The sequence below is a fragment of the Drosophila virilis genome, chromosome 3, assembly GCF_030788295.1.
Source record: "Drosophila virilis strain 15010-1051.87 chromosome 3, Dvir_AGI_RSII-ME, whole genome shotgun sequence".
NCBI classification, from domain to species: domain Eukaryota; kingdom Metazoa; phylum Arthropoda; class Insecta; order Diptera; family Drosophilidae; genus Drosophila; species Drosophila virilis.
The window spans coordinates 5,307,479-5,325,153 of NC_091545.1; the positions used below are offsets into that span (position 1 = coordinate 5,307,479).

The following is a 17,675-nucleotide window of genomic DNA, read 5'->3' on the forward strand; positions in this document are numbered from 1 at the left end:
TTAACAGCCTTGATAACAGTTCTGTGAACATGTTTCTGTTCATGTGCCACTGTTAATGTTAACAGGAATGTAAATATACAAATTTTAGGGCTATAAAACAGCCAACATAATAAAGCTAAGGTGAGAGCATTTCGAATATGAGCAAACGTTTTTGTACATTTAATTGAAACTGGTTCTGGGAATATTTGGGATACCAACTCGTGCTAAACGGCTGCCAAATTCACTGGCATGTGGCCATTTGGGTGACCATTTAGCAGTCAGCTCTTTGGATGGCCATTGGAGCAGCCTCAAGGGTTTCAACAAGTTTCTGGCTGGGCATCCACATGCACAGGAACGTCACAAGCATAGATAAAGCAAATAGAGAATGCTGAGGCATTGTGGCTCTGGCCGAACGGTGGAAAACCCTGTGAACCATGCGCTCTGGACAACGTGTGGGCGACGCAATGTGAAAGAAGTGGCGACGGTAAGGTGCCAAGACCAAGGCAGGCGGTGCAGACAATACACGAAAAACAAACAGAATTGTCATGGGAAATATTTCATGGCGTTGCGTCTGAGACCCGCTGCTCCTCGGCTGTTCATGGTCTGGCCGGGTCTGACCGGGTCTGGCCTGAGCTGACTGTATCTGTGGCTGGCACATTTCAAAACGGTATCACATACACAAAACACTTTTCTTCTTGCCACACACAATATTTATAAGTTAAATGCTTCACTAAACAATAAGCCAAGTCTGACGACCAGGCCAGATCGGGCAGGCGAAGGTGGACGGCGGCGATGTTCGAGTCCAAGCCAAGCCAAAGTTGAAGGCAAGGCGATAATGAAACGGACGGGCGTCAAGCACATCGAACCAGGGTCCCACCAGCCTGCCTTTTGGGGGCCCAGCCAGTTGGGTTGACAGGTTGTTTTCTTGTATTCACTCATTCTCATTCTCATTCGCGTTCTGGTACTGGTACTGGTACTGGTTCTGGGAAGTTCTCATCTACAGCGGCATCTGCTGTTCACTGCCTCCGCACTCCACACTCCACTCTCCATTGGGCTCTGTTTGCCCATTCTGTTATCAACTATTACAATATTTTTGTTTAATTGACAAACAGGTTTATCATTTGACGCTCCAACTGTTTTTCCCACAGTCATTTTCGGTCAGGTTAACTATTAACCTGACACCAAGTGTGTAAAAAGCACAAAAAGTGAACTACTCTACAACGAACTCATGTTATACAAAATACAATTTAAAGATATGCACTTTGGCAAATTTGCAATATGCCTCGTGTGAAATGAAGTATCCCTTTGAACGATATATCGAAGAGCAAGACTAGACTTTCAGCCAATTTATGTAAATTCCCAACTTCCACTTAGCTAAAATGATAAGTCCTTCGATTACGATTACGAAGAGCCTGTTAATTTATATGAACAAGTATCCCAGATTCCCGTTAGCTAGTTTCCATCAAATTCAAAGCTATAAAATAAACCTATTTTCTTTTGAATGCTTTACCTTAACCCCAAGCCACAGTGCACTGTTTATTGAAGTAGCTTAGGATTGATTGCCGTGTTCCAAATCTCGGTTTTCGTCACAGTCTCGTTTTGAATCGACCTGATGTATAATTAAAGCTCACTTAACTGCCCGATCACGACAAGTTGTCTCCAAAAATGCGACCATTTAATGTCTCAATTCAATTAGATAACTTCAGACATTTCAGAAACTGAACAACTGAAGATTAAAGAGCTTCTGCTGTGGCTGTGGCTGTGGCTGCGGCTTTGGCTGCTGCTTTGGCTGCTGCTGCTGCTGCTGCTGCGACTGCGACTGCTTCTGTCTTGGGCTGTTTGTGTTTGCTTTGCTGGCTTCCCAGATACTTGCAGACGATTTCTCACCTGGTGGCCACGCCGCGGAACCTGACCAAAGAGACGGCAGCGGCGGCGGTTGCCGTTCGACTCGTTTTAATTTGTTTGTTTACATTTTCCAAGCAAGCGCTGCTCGGCTTTTCCCAGCATGTCTCGGGGCTCATTTGTAGCTGGTGGGCAAAATGTTTGGAAATAGAAGCGTAACGCCCGAGGCAGGCCCCGAGGCTGGGCCTGGGGTTGGGGCTGGGGCTGTGGCTGGGGCAGTCCTGATGGGCACAGCTCGTAGCGTTTGTGTTTTTGGTGTTAACAACTCGACACTTCATTAATTGAAGTTGAAAAAGTGCAGCTATAAAAAGACTATTAAGTTCCATGCGCTGCACTTGGAAACCGCCTCAAAGGGATCGCATTAGGCGCAAATTTGATTGCTTTTTAAAAGTTCAATGGTTCGATGTGGTCCACAATTGGCTTCGAGAGCTTTTCACTCGATGGCCACTGTTTACTCTCGATTCTCATTTCTCAAGTGCTCGATGGCCAAGTGGCTTCATGAGAACGCAACACGAATTCAATATTTGGCAAGTAAAATAAGAAATTATTTCTCAATTTTGTACATCAAAATTGTAGGCATAAATTAGGTGTTGCAATTAACAGTAGCTAAGAAATAATATTAAATAAAAAACATGAGTGTTTTTTAGTCGAACGTGAGGGATTTTGAGGCTAGCTACACTTAGCTGCAAATCTTAATAAAACACTTTGACTATTGGCTTTTTTCGAATTTTTGAAAATCGCATAGAAGGGCTATAGAGATAGAGAAAATCCAAATAAATATATTAGAGTTTTAGAAGAAAGAGCTGTACTTTTTAACTTCCAAGTATTGAGCTTACTTCAAATTTCTGAAAATCGCATAGAAAGGTCAAAAAGATACATAGACAAAAGATGTCTTGCCCAGCTAGCCTAGAGCTGGCAAGCATTTGCATAATAATTCGTATATATAATACTCAAGCAGAACTGGGTTAACATTCTCAAAGATATCGAAAAACTGACTTGAAATATCATATTACTTTTCTAGTGTAGCTTAACCCTTTGGCCAGTTTTTTAAAATGCACCGAAGCTCACACATAAATACCAAAAGAGTTAAACGTCTCCCAATCCATTGTGAGGGCCATAAAAATAAATCTATATGCAAATGCAGCTCTAAGTGAACAAGGCAAACAAGAGAAGTCAAGAATTCGAGAATAAGTCAGCATTTAGCGAAGAGATACGCGCCAGCCAAACGACGTGTAGAAGCTGCAGTTGCAGCCAAAAATAGTCTAGCTGCCTGAGTCAAGGACTTTTGCCAATTTTTTTGCCTGGCCATTACCAGCCGGCACCGACAACTGGGCGCAGAGGCGTCTCGCGCGCTTTAACAAAATGTGACAAGTTGCGGAATTATTTTTCGCAGATGTTCCCAATGGCTGCGTGCAGATGAGCCGAGATTGATAAGCAGGCGACGACGACGACGACGACGACGATGGAACCAAAGCGAACGAAACCCGTGCCATACTCGGCCTATTCCCATTCCCGTGAATGCGATGCAAGTGCGCAGATAATGTGCGAGCGATTTATGTGGAACCTCCAGTACGGCGACGGGGGCGCAAATGTCGACAACAACAGTAGCCGAGGCAGCAATTTAGCAGCGATTACAACTGGCAATGGCATTTAAGTGGCCATTGTCAGGGCGCGATCTGCGGGCGTCCGATAAACCTGGAGGAGCTGCATGCTCCATGTTCGCATGTGGGCGATCGCTGAGGTGTTGCCAACTAAACTGATTCATTTCGAGATGGCGCTAGACATACCCTAAGGGCATGTTACCAGGCAAAAAGAACGAACTTCGTACAGGGTATCAAAAGCAACTATTGTTGATTATAGAGCACGAAAAATTAACGAAATGGTCATCATATACAGCCAAAGTCATAATAAGTTATTCAATCCCGTTTGCATGGTTCGCATGGCGGACGTGGCGGAAACAAGGTGCCCGGCACATACGTATGGGGATTATTTTTGGCGGCCAGCTCCTCGGCCCAGAGCTTGTTGAGATACTTTTCGAGCTTTTCGATAACATCGTCGCTGCCAACATCGGAGCAGGTGTTAAATGAGGATGAGGAGCTGCTATTGGAGTCATCCGCATGGCACACATTCGAGGTTTCGCTGGAAACATCGTGCGCACAATCGATGGGACAATGATGATTGTGCCAATCGTGCTCCGGTTCCAGGGCGTCGTCATAGCTGGTGGTCTCCGTATTGCTAGCCGGCTTCTTGTTGGCTTCCAGCTCCTGCTCGAGGCGGTACCACTTCACCTTGTACGAGTCCTGGCCGCACTCGCCGTACAGCTCGCCGGTCAACTGGTCAATGTTGCACTCACAGATGAGCATGGGCGAGTTGCACTTGGAACAACGCGGCAGTTTGAGCTCGTGATTGAGAATGGGGCGTGGTCGTTTCATCTTAATGCTCGAATCAATCTTGGGCACCTGCAGGCCGCACAGTATGCAGGATGCGGGCAGATCCGCGCAATCGGCCAGCTTGAATTTCTCGCGCAGCTTTTCGCCCGGCTTCGGATGACCCGGCACCTCCAGCTTCCTGCACTTGGGGCAAGTGCAGTTCGGCACCGTCAAGGGATTGGCACGAGCACTCATGCGATCGTACAGGGATCGATAGACAACATTGATCTGCTTCTCGTAGGACTTGTGCGCCCAAAAGAAGGCCGCCTTGTAGTTGTCAAATATGCGCGCCGTCTTGTACGCGGCATGCACCCAGGCTGCCTTCTGGTTGAGTATGGCCATGGCGTCCAGGATGGGATTGCTGATCGATCTGTCCGGCTTGCCGTGAAAGAAGGCCTTAAAGGCACGCTTGATGATCGCATACGTGAGCATCGCCTCCACGCTCTCCATTTCGCACTTGATGCGCAGCGCCTGCAGCATGTCATCCCGATGCAGATGCGTGCCCGGTGGCGGGCTCTTCGGGCAGCGGGTTCGCAGCTTCTCGTGATAGATGAAGGCGCGCTTTATAATCGATCTGGCATTGCAGGCCTTGGTCGTATTTATGCCACAGATGAGCATTATCTGCGAGAGGCTCTTCGCAATGTCCTCCACATTGTCGTCGAATATCTGATACGGATCCAGTTTCCTCTTGCAGTTGCAGCAGCACATCTGCTCCGCATCCTGATCTATGGTCGCCAACGTCTTCTGATTCGCCATATTTGCCTTTCTTTAGCGGATTTTTAACAAACAATTTTGAGATTAACTTATAAGGATACTCTAAAACAACCGCTCCATCAAAGTAATTCAGTCGGGTATGCCAAAATAGTGGGTAAATCGATTCGAAAACAATTTGATTTGTACAATTTTACTAAAGTTGTGAACAGGAACAGAACGCCTGAATTTGTATGATTCAACATTTTCGAAAGTCATATTTTAATAAATTAATTATTAAAAAATAATTGTTATTAATTGTAATTATTTTAAAAGAATTGTAGAAGTTGTTTAGCATATAAACATGTTGAAAATCAATTTGAGCCCGAAACTCCAATTTATTTTTAAGCACGAATCGAAACCTAAATCAAACAATTTGTCCGAAAAATACCTAAACCAAAACAGAGCCCAATTTTGGGTTGAGATCCCGCATCTTGTCTATAAAAATATGTTATAAATATATATAAAATTATATATTTATATACCACTTAGAAATTGGGAACGAGTAGGCCACGTTCAAGAGCCAAACGAACGCTATTCCTAATGGAAGAAAAATCGTCGTGAAGCACATCAATTTGTTCCACTGTGCCTTGTATGGGTTTTTGTCCATGGACCCATAGACCACCACGAGCCGCTGGCAATACAATCGCCCGCGGCTGGGCCCTGCAATTATGCTAAATAGATGCTTTGATAGCTTCATTGGGCAGGGCCATTCAGGTATAAATAAGAACAAGACAAGCCAAATGGATCTGTTTAGATTCTGGGTACTGCTGTTGTGTCAGACTAAATTGTTCAAATAAATTAAGTTGTAGCTTTCGAAAAACAACAACAACAACAACAACGATCAAGAACAAAAACGTAGAGACACAGACATCGGATAGTGGAATTGCCTGGGTTTGGTGTGGGGATTGGGGCAAGCAAACAAGTTCGACCGGGACACAAAGATCGGGGCCGTCGCCTCACAGAGGCCGCCGTCGCATTGTCATTTGATAAATTATGATATTTGATCAATTGTTCAACAGTCGGGCCACTCAGTTAGAGATGGAGCTGCAGTTGGAGTTGGAGTTGGAGTTGGAGTTGGAGCTGGAGCTGAAGATGTCGGCTCTGTCTGCCTAATGAAATGGCTTTCTACGTGTGCTGGCTGCCCTCCCCCTGCTCCACCCCTCTGCATTGGTCTGGGGGGACCCGCATCAAGTTGCCGATTGAACTTTTCTTGTATTTACATTGTAATGGCATCTGGCGAGCAAACACATACACACACACCACGCACACCCAGTCGCAAGCATTCCCATTCATCTGCATAGCAGCATAATAGAATTGGGACTCGAGACGATGCAGACTCGACGAAGATGCCTCTTTATTGTGGCTAATAGGCACTTGTGGCTTTGTTCTTCTGCCGCCGTTTGCACTCCAAGGCGCGCTCCACGTAACCGTCGCTCAGGTGGTGTCATAGCCGCCGCCGCCGCCGCTGCCGCCGCCGCCTTGCCATTGAATGTGGATGTGGCTGTGGATTAATGAATGGCTGACACGCTGGACATGCTCGGTAACGTGTTGCTGGCTGTTTACCATTCATATATCCATTCATTGTCGCCGCAGTCAACAGGCCTCTAATTATGTGTAAAGGTGTGTAAGATCCCCCAACTCCTCGTAATTAGTTTTGTGCGCAGGATTTGGCTCTGATGTCGGCATATCTGAAGTTAATCAATCGTTGAATGCTTCTGTGCATTGCCAAGTCGAGAGGCAGCTACTGAAGACAAACTTTACTTTAAAATGGTTTCGAAATTTCTAAAAAAAAATATATAAAAGATAAACCTAAGCTTTGAAAGGGTCTACTTTTGGGACAGGGAGAAGACTTTGCATATGCCTGCCAATTACAATTAAATCTCCTTCCTAGACTAACATTTTCTATGAAATTTTGGTCCTGTCTTGACCTCTGCATTTATTTAATATAAGGGAATTTTTGAGTAAAATCTAAAGTAAAGCGATTTTCATATTTGATATCACTTGTTAGCAAATTTGTCTTCGCTTTCATTTGGTAACTGTCGCTGTCAGCTGCTGTCGCTGGGCAAAGTTCAAAGACCCATTCGCAAGACAAGCGACAGCTGATGCTGATGCTGATGCTGCTGCTGCTGTGAGCAGGAGCCATCATTTGCACTTTTATTGCCCTGAAATCGAACGCCTCGAATGTGTATAAACAAAATATAGAAAATGAAAAGGAACGCGCCAAGTCATCATAAAATGCCAATGTAATGAAATAAATTGAAGACAACATTTGCTCTCCGGCCCCTGTCACAACATTCAATGCGTAGCTGGCGTAGATTGTGGTGGGGGCGGCCCGTAACAATCAAATGGGGCACAAATATTTTCAATAATAAATCTATTTGATGGGCTGCTGCTTGAGGCACACTCGCATCTATCAGGGCGCATCCCAAAATTTTATGTGCCGCCAGGCAGCAAGCGCCGCTGGGATATGGGCCAAAGGATGCGTTGACAGCGGGCGCAGTCGTTAAAAAATCACAAAATGACCCAAACGCAGATGATTAATTGTTCAGGCACGAATGGGACTCTCGTACTGGGGATACTCTGTAGCTGAAGTGGAGAAGGCGGAGGCAGAGGAGGAGAAGGAAGAGGAGGAGGAGCTGCTCAGACACTTGTCACTTGCTCGCAACCATAAGTTGAATATTTTATGCATTTTTTTGCTCCTCAGCTGGGCTTGTAATTAATTTCTGTGCATCTGTTGCACTTGGTCAACAAACGTTGACACCCTCGCCCCGACTCGCAGTCGCATTGTGCGGACATCTGTCCAGCTGTTGTACTCGCGTTGGTCAACTAATTTTCCAATTTGTGGTGCGTGTCAGTTGATATAAATATCGCATTAAATTGAACTCTGTCGAACGCTTGACCTAGCCCATAAAACTGTCGAACTCTTGACCTTAACTGCAAACCTGTGCGACCTTCATTTATTCCCATCTAAATGGTCTGAAACCAAATAAGTGAAGCATGGAATTAATTAAAAATATCCGTTACAGGGCTTTTGAGCAGATCAGAAAATCCATCAAAATAATATTGCAAAATGGGAATCAATAACTTGAAATCAAAAGACAATACTTTCGGCAGTTTAATGTGACTTCTTTTTCTATTTCTTTTCAATTCTTTAAGAAACTCGGAATCAGCAACATTTTGCACAGACTTTTGTCAAGGAATAAATATATATTTTTAAACTTAAGATTCATCTCAATAACTTAACAATAAGAAATCCCAATTCTCTCTTAAATCAAAACTTCAATATATGAACAGATTTCTTTAGAAATATCGTTTCAATATTTTGAAGAATATAGTCTAACGAAATCTTTATCTAAGGAAACATCTTCAATATTACAATATTGTATTTTCGTTTTAATATTTTAAGAAACTTGGAACCAGTAATCTCTAAAGAGAACAACTAAAACATATCAAGGGGCATCTTAAGCAATTAGGCATAAATATTTTGTAGTTTAGATCAAAATTGATTAAAATATATATGAGTACAAAACTTAAGAAATGTGATATATGTAATTTCATATATATATTCCGAATATATATAAACAAACAAGGCAAAGATCTTGCGGCTTGCTAGAAGCATTCCATGAACGCATATGTTCTTCTCTCTTTACCCACGCCAAGTCAAATCTGAGCATCTGTTAATAAATCAACACTCGGAGTGGGGAAGAGAAGCCCCTTGTAATTGCTTAATTAAATTGCCACTAAAGTTATAATTTCGGGCAGCAACAGGCCCAATGCGAGGACTTGAGGCATCCTTTTGTGCGCATCTGCTGCCGGGCTGCACACTAAATCAGATTTGCTGACAGGGCCTGACTAATTTTAACCCGGCCACAATTCCGGCTGCACTTGAGACAAACCAAGCCGAGCCGAGCTGAGCTGAGCCCGAGCCCGAGCCCTTTTGTGCAGCTTGCGAGTGCAGCGTATCCTTTCAAGTGGATGCTGCGCGTGCGCTGTGCTCTTCGAAAGTGGACGCGTGCTAATGGGGAGCAAAGGTGCAGCTCAAGGATCAATGGGAATCAGCGCAAAGCAACGCAAGGAGCTGCGTGTTAATTTATGCGTCGCATGCGTGTCCTGCGCAGGCTCAGCTGCAGCGACACACTCTCCCCGCTCTCCCACCCTCGTACCGAGTCAAAGGACACGACATATGCACACGGCGACATGCCAACACATGACTCTGTTGACACACACACACACACACACACACACACACACACAGACAAAGGTTGCCAGGTCTGCATCTAAGTGGTATTTATTGGTTTGGCAAGCGGCGACGGCTGCCGCATGCATCCTGCGCGCAAGGATTGAATTACGCGCTGGCGACACATTTGTAAACAGGCGAGTGATTTAGTTGCAGGACTACCGGCGCAGGAGCCGAGCACACGGCGCGCCTTATTTGCACGGGCATTAGGCACACACACACACACACACACACACACACACACACACACTCGCACACACACGCACACAGAAGAATAACAATAACAATAACAGCTTGTGCCGGCTTGTCCTTGGCCAGATCCTTGCCACACACTGTGTGTTTGCTGTCACTCAGACAAGGCACACGGACACGGGCGCAGATCACGGGCCAGATTGACAATCTACAAATTTGTCAATGGAAATGAAAAAAAAGTCGCCGCTTGTCAAAGGACAACACACCGCGACATCAGCAGCGACAGCAAAAAAGGGAAATGTTGCCCGTTTGATGGATGTGCGATTGATGTTTTTACACTCAAACATGACAAAACATATGCATGCATGTGTATGTGTGTGTGTAGGTATTCGAAATGAATAATAACCTGAGTAAAATGTAATTATTGTAATTGAATTCTAAATGATTTTAAACGTTAACAAATGAGACTCACTTGCCAGATTACAGTGTGAACAATTGGTATTTTTAAAATATGTTGTATGTGGTCACACTGTGCGCGAAAGTTGATGCACTTTATATATATAATTTTCTAATTAAGAAACACTTGCCGAATGAAAGCGTTGCCAATTGGTATTATTTGATATGCAGACTACGGTCACACTATGCCCGAATAAGCTGATGCAATTTTCCAATTCTTTCTAATTATGTTTCTTATTGCGTTGCACCGGCATGTTTAACCGTACATCATGTTTACATTTGCAATAACGAATGTTTTAACACTTCACTTATGTATATACAATTAATTAATGTCGTACAATAAACAATTTAACTTGCGAAACGTGCACCACACAGACCGCCCGCCGCGCAAACATCACGAAGAAGAACAAGAGGCAGGCATACATACATACATACATACATGTGCTGACTGACAAATACAACAACAACAAAGCAATTACACAATTGAAGCAGAGCGCCAACAGATTAAACGGATTCTATGCACACACACACGCGCACGCACGCACACAAACATATGTATTTGTGCGAATTACGCGGCGACAAGCCGACAATTGTTGAACACGAGCAAATATTTGATGAGTATTAATATTGTATGTGATTAATCACAGCAAAGGTAGCAAATTGCGTGGAAACTGATGTTATTTGCGTAGTTCATTTTTGTTAAAGCGTGTGATATTGTATATTATAAATACGCATCGGATTTATCGCCATTTTTTAAAGCTGTGCACATATGTTCCAATTGGACATGCAAAAAATAAAAGCAGTTGGCAACGCCAGCTCGCAGCTAGTATGATCGCACGCGACTTGCGCGCGTTTTTAAACGCACGCGAGTTACTGACTACAATTGCACATTTTTGCCAAAAACAAAAAAAAAAAGAGCTATAAATTTCTGTTAATAACAGTTGCCAACCGGCTCCCCTAACTGGATGCCCGCCGGCCAGGGCCCATAAATATGGCCAAATGGGTTGACAGTTGGCAGAGACCAAAAAAAAAAAATACAAATAAAATAAAACAGAAGCAGGGAGCAGGAAGGGTTTCTTACTCTGGCCACACACACAGACACAAACACACAGATGGAAAGTGAAAACGAAATAGTTGCGCACACAATTTGTGGCCAGAAATTTGATATGAATCAAGTGCCACGTGTCGCCCTTGCGAAATTTCGGGCCTAACACGGGGAACGGGTAACGGTTGCGCTGGCAGGACGACAGATGCGCGCGCGCGCGCGTGTGTGTGTGTGTGTGTGTCGGACATGTGCCCAAAAAATGTTCTGTTACACTTTCGTTTAAACTCGGCCAAGAAGACACAAGAAAACCCATCTAGAAACTAATCGACGAAGCGAGGAGCGTTTATCGCACACAGACATCGGTCGGGGCGATGTTGGAGGCGTGTGTGTCGGAGGCGGCAACGCATCTCGTTAAACCGCAACCGTCGCTGCTGATTCGGATCGCATCAGCACATCTGTGCCGCTGGCTCCCTGGCTGCCTGTTCCCGTTGCTTCCCGTTGTAGCGTGAAATGCGTGAATTGTGTGGCAAGGACTCCTCCTGTTTAGCGCTGTTTTGGCTCGTTACGCGAAATTGAGGGGGGGAGGGGGGGCACCTTTACCTGCCAGAGATCGTCAGATCTGTAGATGGGCCAATTTCAAGATTCCAGATGTTGTGCGCCTGTGCAACGCAAGCTGGCAGTGTGACCAGTTCAACGGGCAACAGTTAGTTAAATTCGAATTTTAGCCTGCGTTAACATTGGATTAGTTCGTTTTTTTTTTCTGGCAGCAGTTGGCAACACTGGCTCCAGCTCGCGCACAGCTGTTCACGAAATCTGAACTGTAAACGCTGCATCCGCATTGTGGAGACGCGCGCGGCCGTTCGTTTTATGATCTGGTTTTAATGACGTCAGCCGCGCTGCTGGACACTTGAATGTCTTCGTAATGCGACACCACGGCCGGACACTTGGCATGTGCCAAGGAAATGGACATGGAACACGGTTACCTAAAACCAAAAACAGAAGTGCCTACGAGTCCACTTGAATTACATGCCCAAAATATGTATTTGGCGCGCACACACACACACACACACACACACACACCTTGAGGCTGACCCAACGCTCGAGCGGGTGTCAAAGGCCGTGTTGGCTCGTGTGCAGCCTTTGACAGGCCCTGAGCCGGGTTCCTGCCCGTCGAGCAGCGAGTCAATTTGTCGAAATTGAAAATTGTTGAGCTCAACGCATGGAAATTCGATACATTGGCAGCTGCCGCGCTCTGCCTCTTTGATTGAATGCACCCGGGCCACCCTCTAAATGCAGTCAGCGACACACACACACACACACACACACACACACCTACACACACCGACATACACACGCGTGCATTATGCAACTCTTGAATAGAAAAAGTATCATTGGAATATGTACAGAAAAAAGGTTCAAAACTGCAAATGCCAATGGCCACATACAAAGCAAGGAAATTGAATCCTGCATCAAGTGCGGCCCCAGAGCGCATTCAGGTCCTGAATCCTCGCCGAATCCCCATCGTTAGATATGGCATCATATGCCCCAGATTGCATTATGCCATCAAATATATTCAGACAAATATTCGTTGACTGCGGGCATTCTCGAAATTGAATACAATGTTTACCAAAGAAATTGTGCAATACGCAGGGATACGATTGAAATTGGATGAAAAGGTCATAAAGAAATATCATATCGAGTTGTACAAATATATGGCACAGTTTCAACGAAATTGCGAAATAATTTAAATTATGATTCCTAAGAAAAATAATTGTATAAAATATTTCAATAGAAAGCTATGTAAAATACGGAGCTTAAGGAAATGTAAATAAATATGAAAATAATTTTTAAAAAATTGTCAAATAAAATATGATATAAAAAATATAATATGTATATATATATATATAAGAATATATAATAAAATAGAAATTAGTTAGTAATAATATGAACAGAGGAATTTTGGTAAAATATAAATGAAAGTAGAAGAAAAAATTTGATATTGCGGTAGAGTTCTAGATATAAGAAAAATATTATAAGAGAGGAATATCAAAGATATTTGTTAAGAAACAAATGAAATGCGAGACAAATGCGAAACTACATTTTCGATTATCAGCAAAGAAAACTGAATCGAAAGAATTAGAAATTGTTAAATATTATAAAAAAATATGCTTTGTCTAAGTAGAAGAGTTTTCAATTGTTATTTCGCGTAAAGTTGATTTGTTTTTCATTAGACGGCATAAGCGGATTGTGTTAGTTCTTATTAGCCCGCATAGTTAGATATCTGATACTTACTCCACCGCATAGTTGGGCAGATTGGAGAGATCATCACCTGTGGTTAAGGATTTGTTATTAAAAAACAACACCAAATGACATTTCCCGTTTGAACTCACGGCGACAGCTCTGGACGAGAGCTATTTCCAGGGCGTTGCGATAGGCCACGAGAGGCTGCCACTCGTCGGCTCGGCTGGTGGGCAAGGCCACCTGATCGATGAACTGGACAAACTTGAGCATATCCAGCATATCTTGGGCGAGCAGTTGCGGCACAAACTGCTGCAGCACACTCAGATAGAGTAGATTTTCGGGCGGACTGGTCGGATCATCGGGCATGATCTCCGCGGCATATCGAATGCCCGCACGATGCAGTATAACCACGCCGGAGCGTACTTCCAGCTGCTTGGCATTGAAAGGTTCTGCCAGCAAGTTGGCCAGCTTAAGTAGATCCGCGAAATCCGTGGAGGCAGCCGCCTCAACTGCATTTGGATATGCGTCTCGAACGCGTTTGTAGACCAGCAAGCAGGTGTGCATCACGGTCATGCCACAGTTGACGGGATTCACAGACAAGCAGCGCTCCAGAGTGGCACGCAGAATGTCACCAAAGACCGGATTGTACTGGAATAAGGGAGATGAGTTGGTGAAGGATCGCAGTTGAACTAGGTTCTTAGTAAAGCTCTGCATCGGTTAATTGAAATCAAATACTCGAAGAGTGGGATAATCTAGCTATCGTTTATCGAATAAATGATTCATCAACCCCGCAGATATTTATTCAAACGAGGTTTGATCAGCTCGAACATGCAACATGTTCGAGCTCGAACACAATTGAAATGGTCGAGTTTGGAGCTAATTTGAGCAGGTTTTGAGTCTTGATCCGTTCGACTGAAACAATTGTTCGAGTATTCGAAAAGCCTTTGGGTTGACTCGATGCAGAGCTCTATTTCTTGCTCCACTTACACGCTCGTAATACTGCAGCACAATGCAAGAGCGCATCACGGGCATCACGTTGTGAAAGACCAGCTTACAGTAGCTGGCCAGGACGCGCCGTTTGCTCTGGAGCAGTGAAAACATGTCCGGTGCCAGCAGCGCGGCGGCATCTTCATCGAATGCAAAGCGCAGTGCAAAGCTCTCGATCAACTCGTACTCGCTTATTTTGGATTTGTATTCCAGGGCGCGAATCGAGTCGCAGCTGTTCGGGCGCAGCGGATCGGCGAATAGCACAAAGATATCACAGGTAAAGCTGAAGGCCTGAAAGGTGCAGAAGGCGCTAATCTCAAGGATTCTCAGCTGGGAAGTGCAACTGCCCTAAACTTACATCGCAGCCCACTTGCATCATGGACGTGTGCTCGATCAGGCGGAAGTTAACGGAGAGAAAGCCTTCCATGCGACGACGCAAGGCGCGGCACTCCTCAGCCACTTTCCGGCCAGCTTTGGCTGCATCCCTGTTGCGCTTAAGATCCCAGGAGAGCGAGACGTAGACAATTGTTAAGTACAGCGAAACCGACTCATCCGGCAGTCGGGAGTCCCGCTCCTCTAGAACATGCTCCAGCGTAGCCAAGACCTTGTCGCTCAGCTGCCAATCGTTGAGATCGAAGCGTGCATAGAGCGTGGCGAGCAGACGCAGCGTATCCATGAGACGCTTGGCATTATCCTTCTCGGACAGCCTCGAGGTGCCCGCCAGCGACTGCTCCCAGGCGGCAGTGGCAATCATGTAGTTGGTAACCGCATTGTTGAGCAGCTCCTTGCGATGATTCAGGCAGCTGGCATTCAGGCCGTACAAATGCTCCAGCGTCATGGCGCCCATTTGCAGCACGGAGAGTGCCTCCGGCTCGAACATAATGTCCTTGATCTGTTCGAGCAGCTCCTGGAACTGCGCCTTCTGCATGATCATGAACTGCGCCAGCTCCAGCAGATTGCTCAGATCCCGCTCAGAGCTGCGATACTGGCGCAACAGGGCGGGCAACTTGGACAGCAGAGCTCGCGTGGCCAGCTTCTTGGCGTTCGGCTGGGCTTGACGCACCAGATCCTTGGTGTAACGGCCCGGCGGTATCTCGCCCGTGACCGCCTGCTTAACGGCTTGCGTCAAGATCTCAATAAGCGCCGAGGTCTCTGGCTCGCTTAGCGAATCGGGCTGCAGCAGCATGGAGACCATGCTGGACCAGGCCAACACGATGTCGTTGCGGCCGTAGAAGGCGTCCACCAGGTAGGCGGCATGCTCGTGCTCACCGAAGCGTACGAAGAACTGCACCAGGATCAGAATGCGCTCCTGCTCCGTGCTCGCCGTCTCCTGATAACGGTAGGGCACCAGGTCGGCGGCGGCCTGGGCCACGCCACGATGCGCCGCAAAGACGAGCTGCTCGACGACCTGCAGCATGGACTCGTCGAGCAGCAACGGATTTGCCCTGTAGAACAGCCCCAGCAGCTGTATGGCCATCTGGCCCAGTTCGCTCTCAGCGCTCATGGTCAGGCCCAGCAGGGTCATGCGGTACTTGGCGCCCTGCTCCAAGCAAACGGGTCGCAGCTTCGGATTATGCCACAGCTTGGACAGCGCCTGGAAGCAGCACTCGATCACCTTGCGCGAGTTGTCCTGCAGCGGCTGGAACAGATGCTTCACATGATCCGGATTCAGATAGCACTGCGGATACTTCTCCAGCCAAATGCCGCACTCGACCAAGCACAGATAGCGTATCTCATCAACGACATCGCCGGAGCGCTCCAAGAAGACGCTGGCAAACAATTGCAGCCAAATATCCTTGACCTGCTCGCTATCCAGCAAAACCGTGGCGCACAGCGTGGTCATCATCTTGAGTCCTGCAAGTGGACCAAACGCTCTTCAGGTGGGCTTTCCGCGGCTTTTTGGCTGGCGCTTACCAATTAGGGTGCAGGTGTGCCTAAAGGCGCGCACCTTCGAGTCGGCGCAGACCATGACAAAGCCGGCCAGATTCTTCAGCAGGACATCGTCCAGAATGAGCGAAGTGGTGTGCAGCAGGCGCATTAGATACTGCACAAAGTAGCACACGTTCCGGGCGAAGGAGTTGCCCGATTTCATAATCAGCGGATACAACAAGCTCTTCTGCAAATCTTATCTAAAGTGAGGTCATGTCGGAGCAATAAAAAAAGTACACACATTGCCAAAGTGTGCCGTGGCCGCAATCAGCATGTCGCTGAAGTCAAAGGGTATACCCAGTCTATCAGGTATTTGATACTGACTGCCACTGGCCTCCAGCACGAACTGCATGAACTTCAACAGCGCAGCTTCCGGCGAGTACGTATATAACCTGATCCAGGCCTGGCAGATGTCCTGGAATAGTATATGCAATAAAATGAATTTATCAGGTTGCCGGCTCGAATGCCATGTGCCTCGAGTAGGCATGTCAGACTGTCCGATCCACATGATAAAGTGAGGTTAGATTGTTGGAATTTCTCTGCGCGCACCTTGGTCTTCTGCTTTCTATCGCACACGAGCTCCAACAGGCTGCTGCACGTTTCCTGGGCATCTTCCTGCGTAATCTCGAGCGTTTCCTCATTTTCCTTATTGCTGCCTTCATCGTTGCTGTCGTGGAAATGCTTCACATTCTCAACTTTAGTCAGTTTGCAAAGAACAACTTTTACCTCGATTGAAATTCCATGCTCGCGGCCTCGGCGTCTGGCAGCGAGGACTGAACTTCGAACTCGGTCGAAATGCTGCTCATTTTGAAATATTTTTTGAATCAAAAAAGTTATGTTTTGCAGCGAGAAACGTGCGCATGTACAGCACGTGCAAAAGCTGTTGAAAGACAAGACGGCGTTGCCACCCCGCTTCAAAAAGTGCGAGCCTTTTAACAGCGTAACGACAAAGTTCAAAATGAGAACCAGTAAAGAACCGGCAAGCAGCTTTTTTGTACATAAGTACCGTCAGCTAGTTCATGTGCCTTAAATTTCAATAAGATATTGCTGTAATTACGGAAAGCAATAAGAAAAACCCCCATATTCATTTAGGGGTATTGCCCACATTTCGAAATATATAAAAAATTTTCAAAGTTCTTGAGGAGAATTTATTTTATACGTGCCACTCGTTAATACCCTAATAGACATGGGTCAACATTTCCCAACCCCATAACTCCGTCAAATCTCATCCGATTTCCCCGAGATTTGGGTTTTTATGCTCAGTTTTCCCTCTTAAATAATCTGGCATTCAAATCTGATTATGTGAATTTTAGTCGAAATTCATGTCAAAATCTTACCCCTTAGTTTCGTAAATAGATATGGATCAATATTTCCCAACCCCATAACTCGGTCAAATCTCATGCGATTTTCACGAGGTTTGGCTTTTAATGCATAGTTTTCCCTCTTAAATAATCTGGCATTCAAATCTGACTATGTGAATTTTAGTCGAAATTCAAGCAAAAATCTTACCCCTTAGTTTCGTATA

At 45.7% G+C, this 17,675-nt stretch overlaps 2 protein-coding genes across 4 annotated transcripts in view; both read right to left on the minus strand.

Moving 5' to 3' along the window:
* Positions 1 to 17,077, minus strand: part of SA2 (Stromalin 2) — a 92,680-nt gene extending 75,603 nt beyond the window's left edge. For all 3 annotated transcript variants that reach the window (XR_004303762.2, XR_004303761.2, XM_032435178.2), the window contains exons 1-8: positions 16,877 to 17,077; positions 16,700 to 16,817; positions 16,392 to 16,565; positions 16,136 to 16,337; positions 14,580 to 16,075; positions 14,222 to 14,512; positions 13,384 to 13,882; positions 13,286 to 13,322 (exon numbers count right to left, since the gene is read on the minus strand). Coding sequence is in view for 1 of the 3 variants with exons in the window: in XM_032435178.2 (XP_032291069.1) it covers positions 13,286 to 13,322; positions 13,384 to 13,882; positions 14,222 to 14,512; positions 14,580 to 16,075; positions 16,136 to 16,337; positions 16,392 to 16,565; positions 16,700 to 16,817; positions 16,877 to 16,956 (2,897 nt within the window). In the remaining 2 variants the exon portion in view is untranslated. The remainder of the gene's footprint in view (positions 1 to 13,285; positions 13,323 to 13,383; positions 13,883 to 14,221; positions 14,513 to 14,579; positions 16,076 to 16,135; positions 16,338 to 16,391; positions 16,566 to 16,699; positions 16,818 to 16,876) is intronic.
* On the minus strand, positions 3,707 to 5,168 carry LOC6622870 (uncharacterized). Its single transcript, XM_002046450.4, has one exon. The coding sequence runs from the start codon at positions 5,064 to 5,066 to the stop codon at positions 3,798 to 3,800; it is 1,269 nt and encodes a 422-aa protein (XP_002046486.1). The 5' UTR covers positions 5,067 to 5,168; the 3' UTR covers positions 3,707 to 3,797.
* Positions 17,078 to 17,675: the final 598 nt, after the last annotated feature.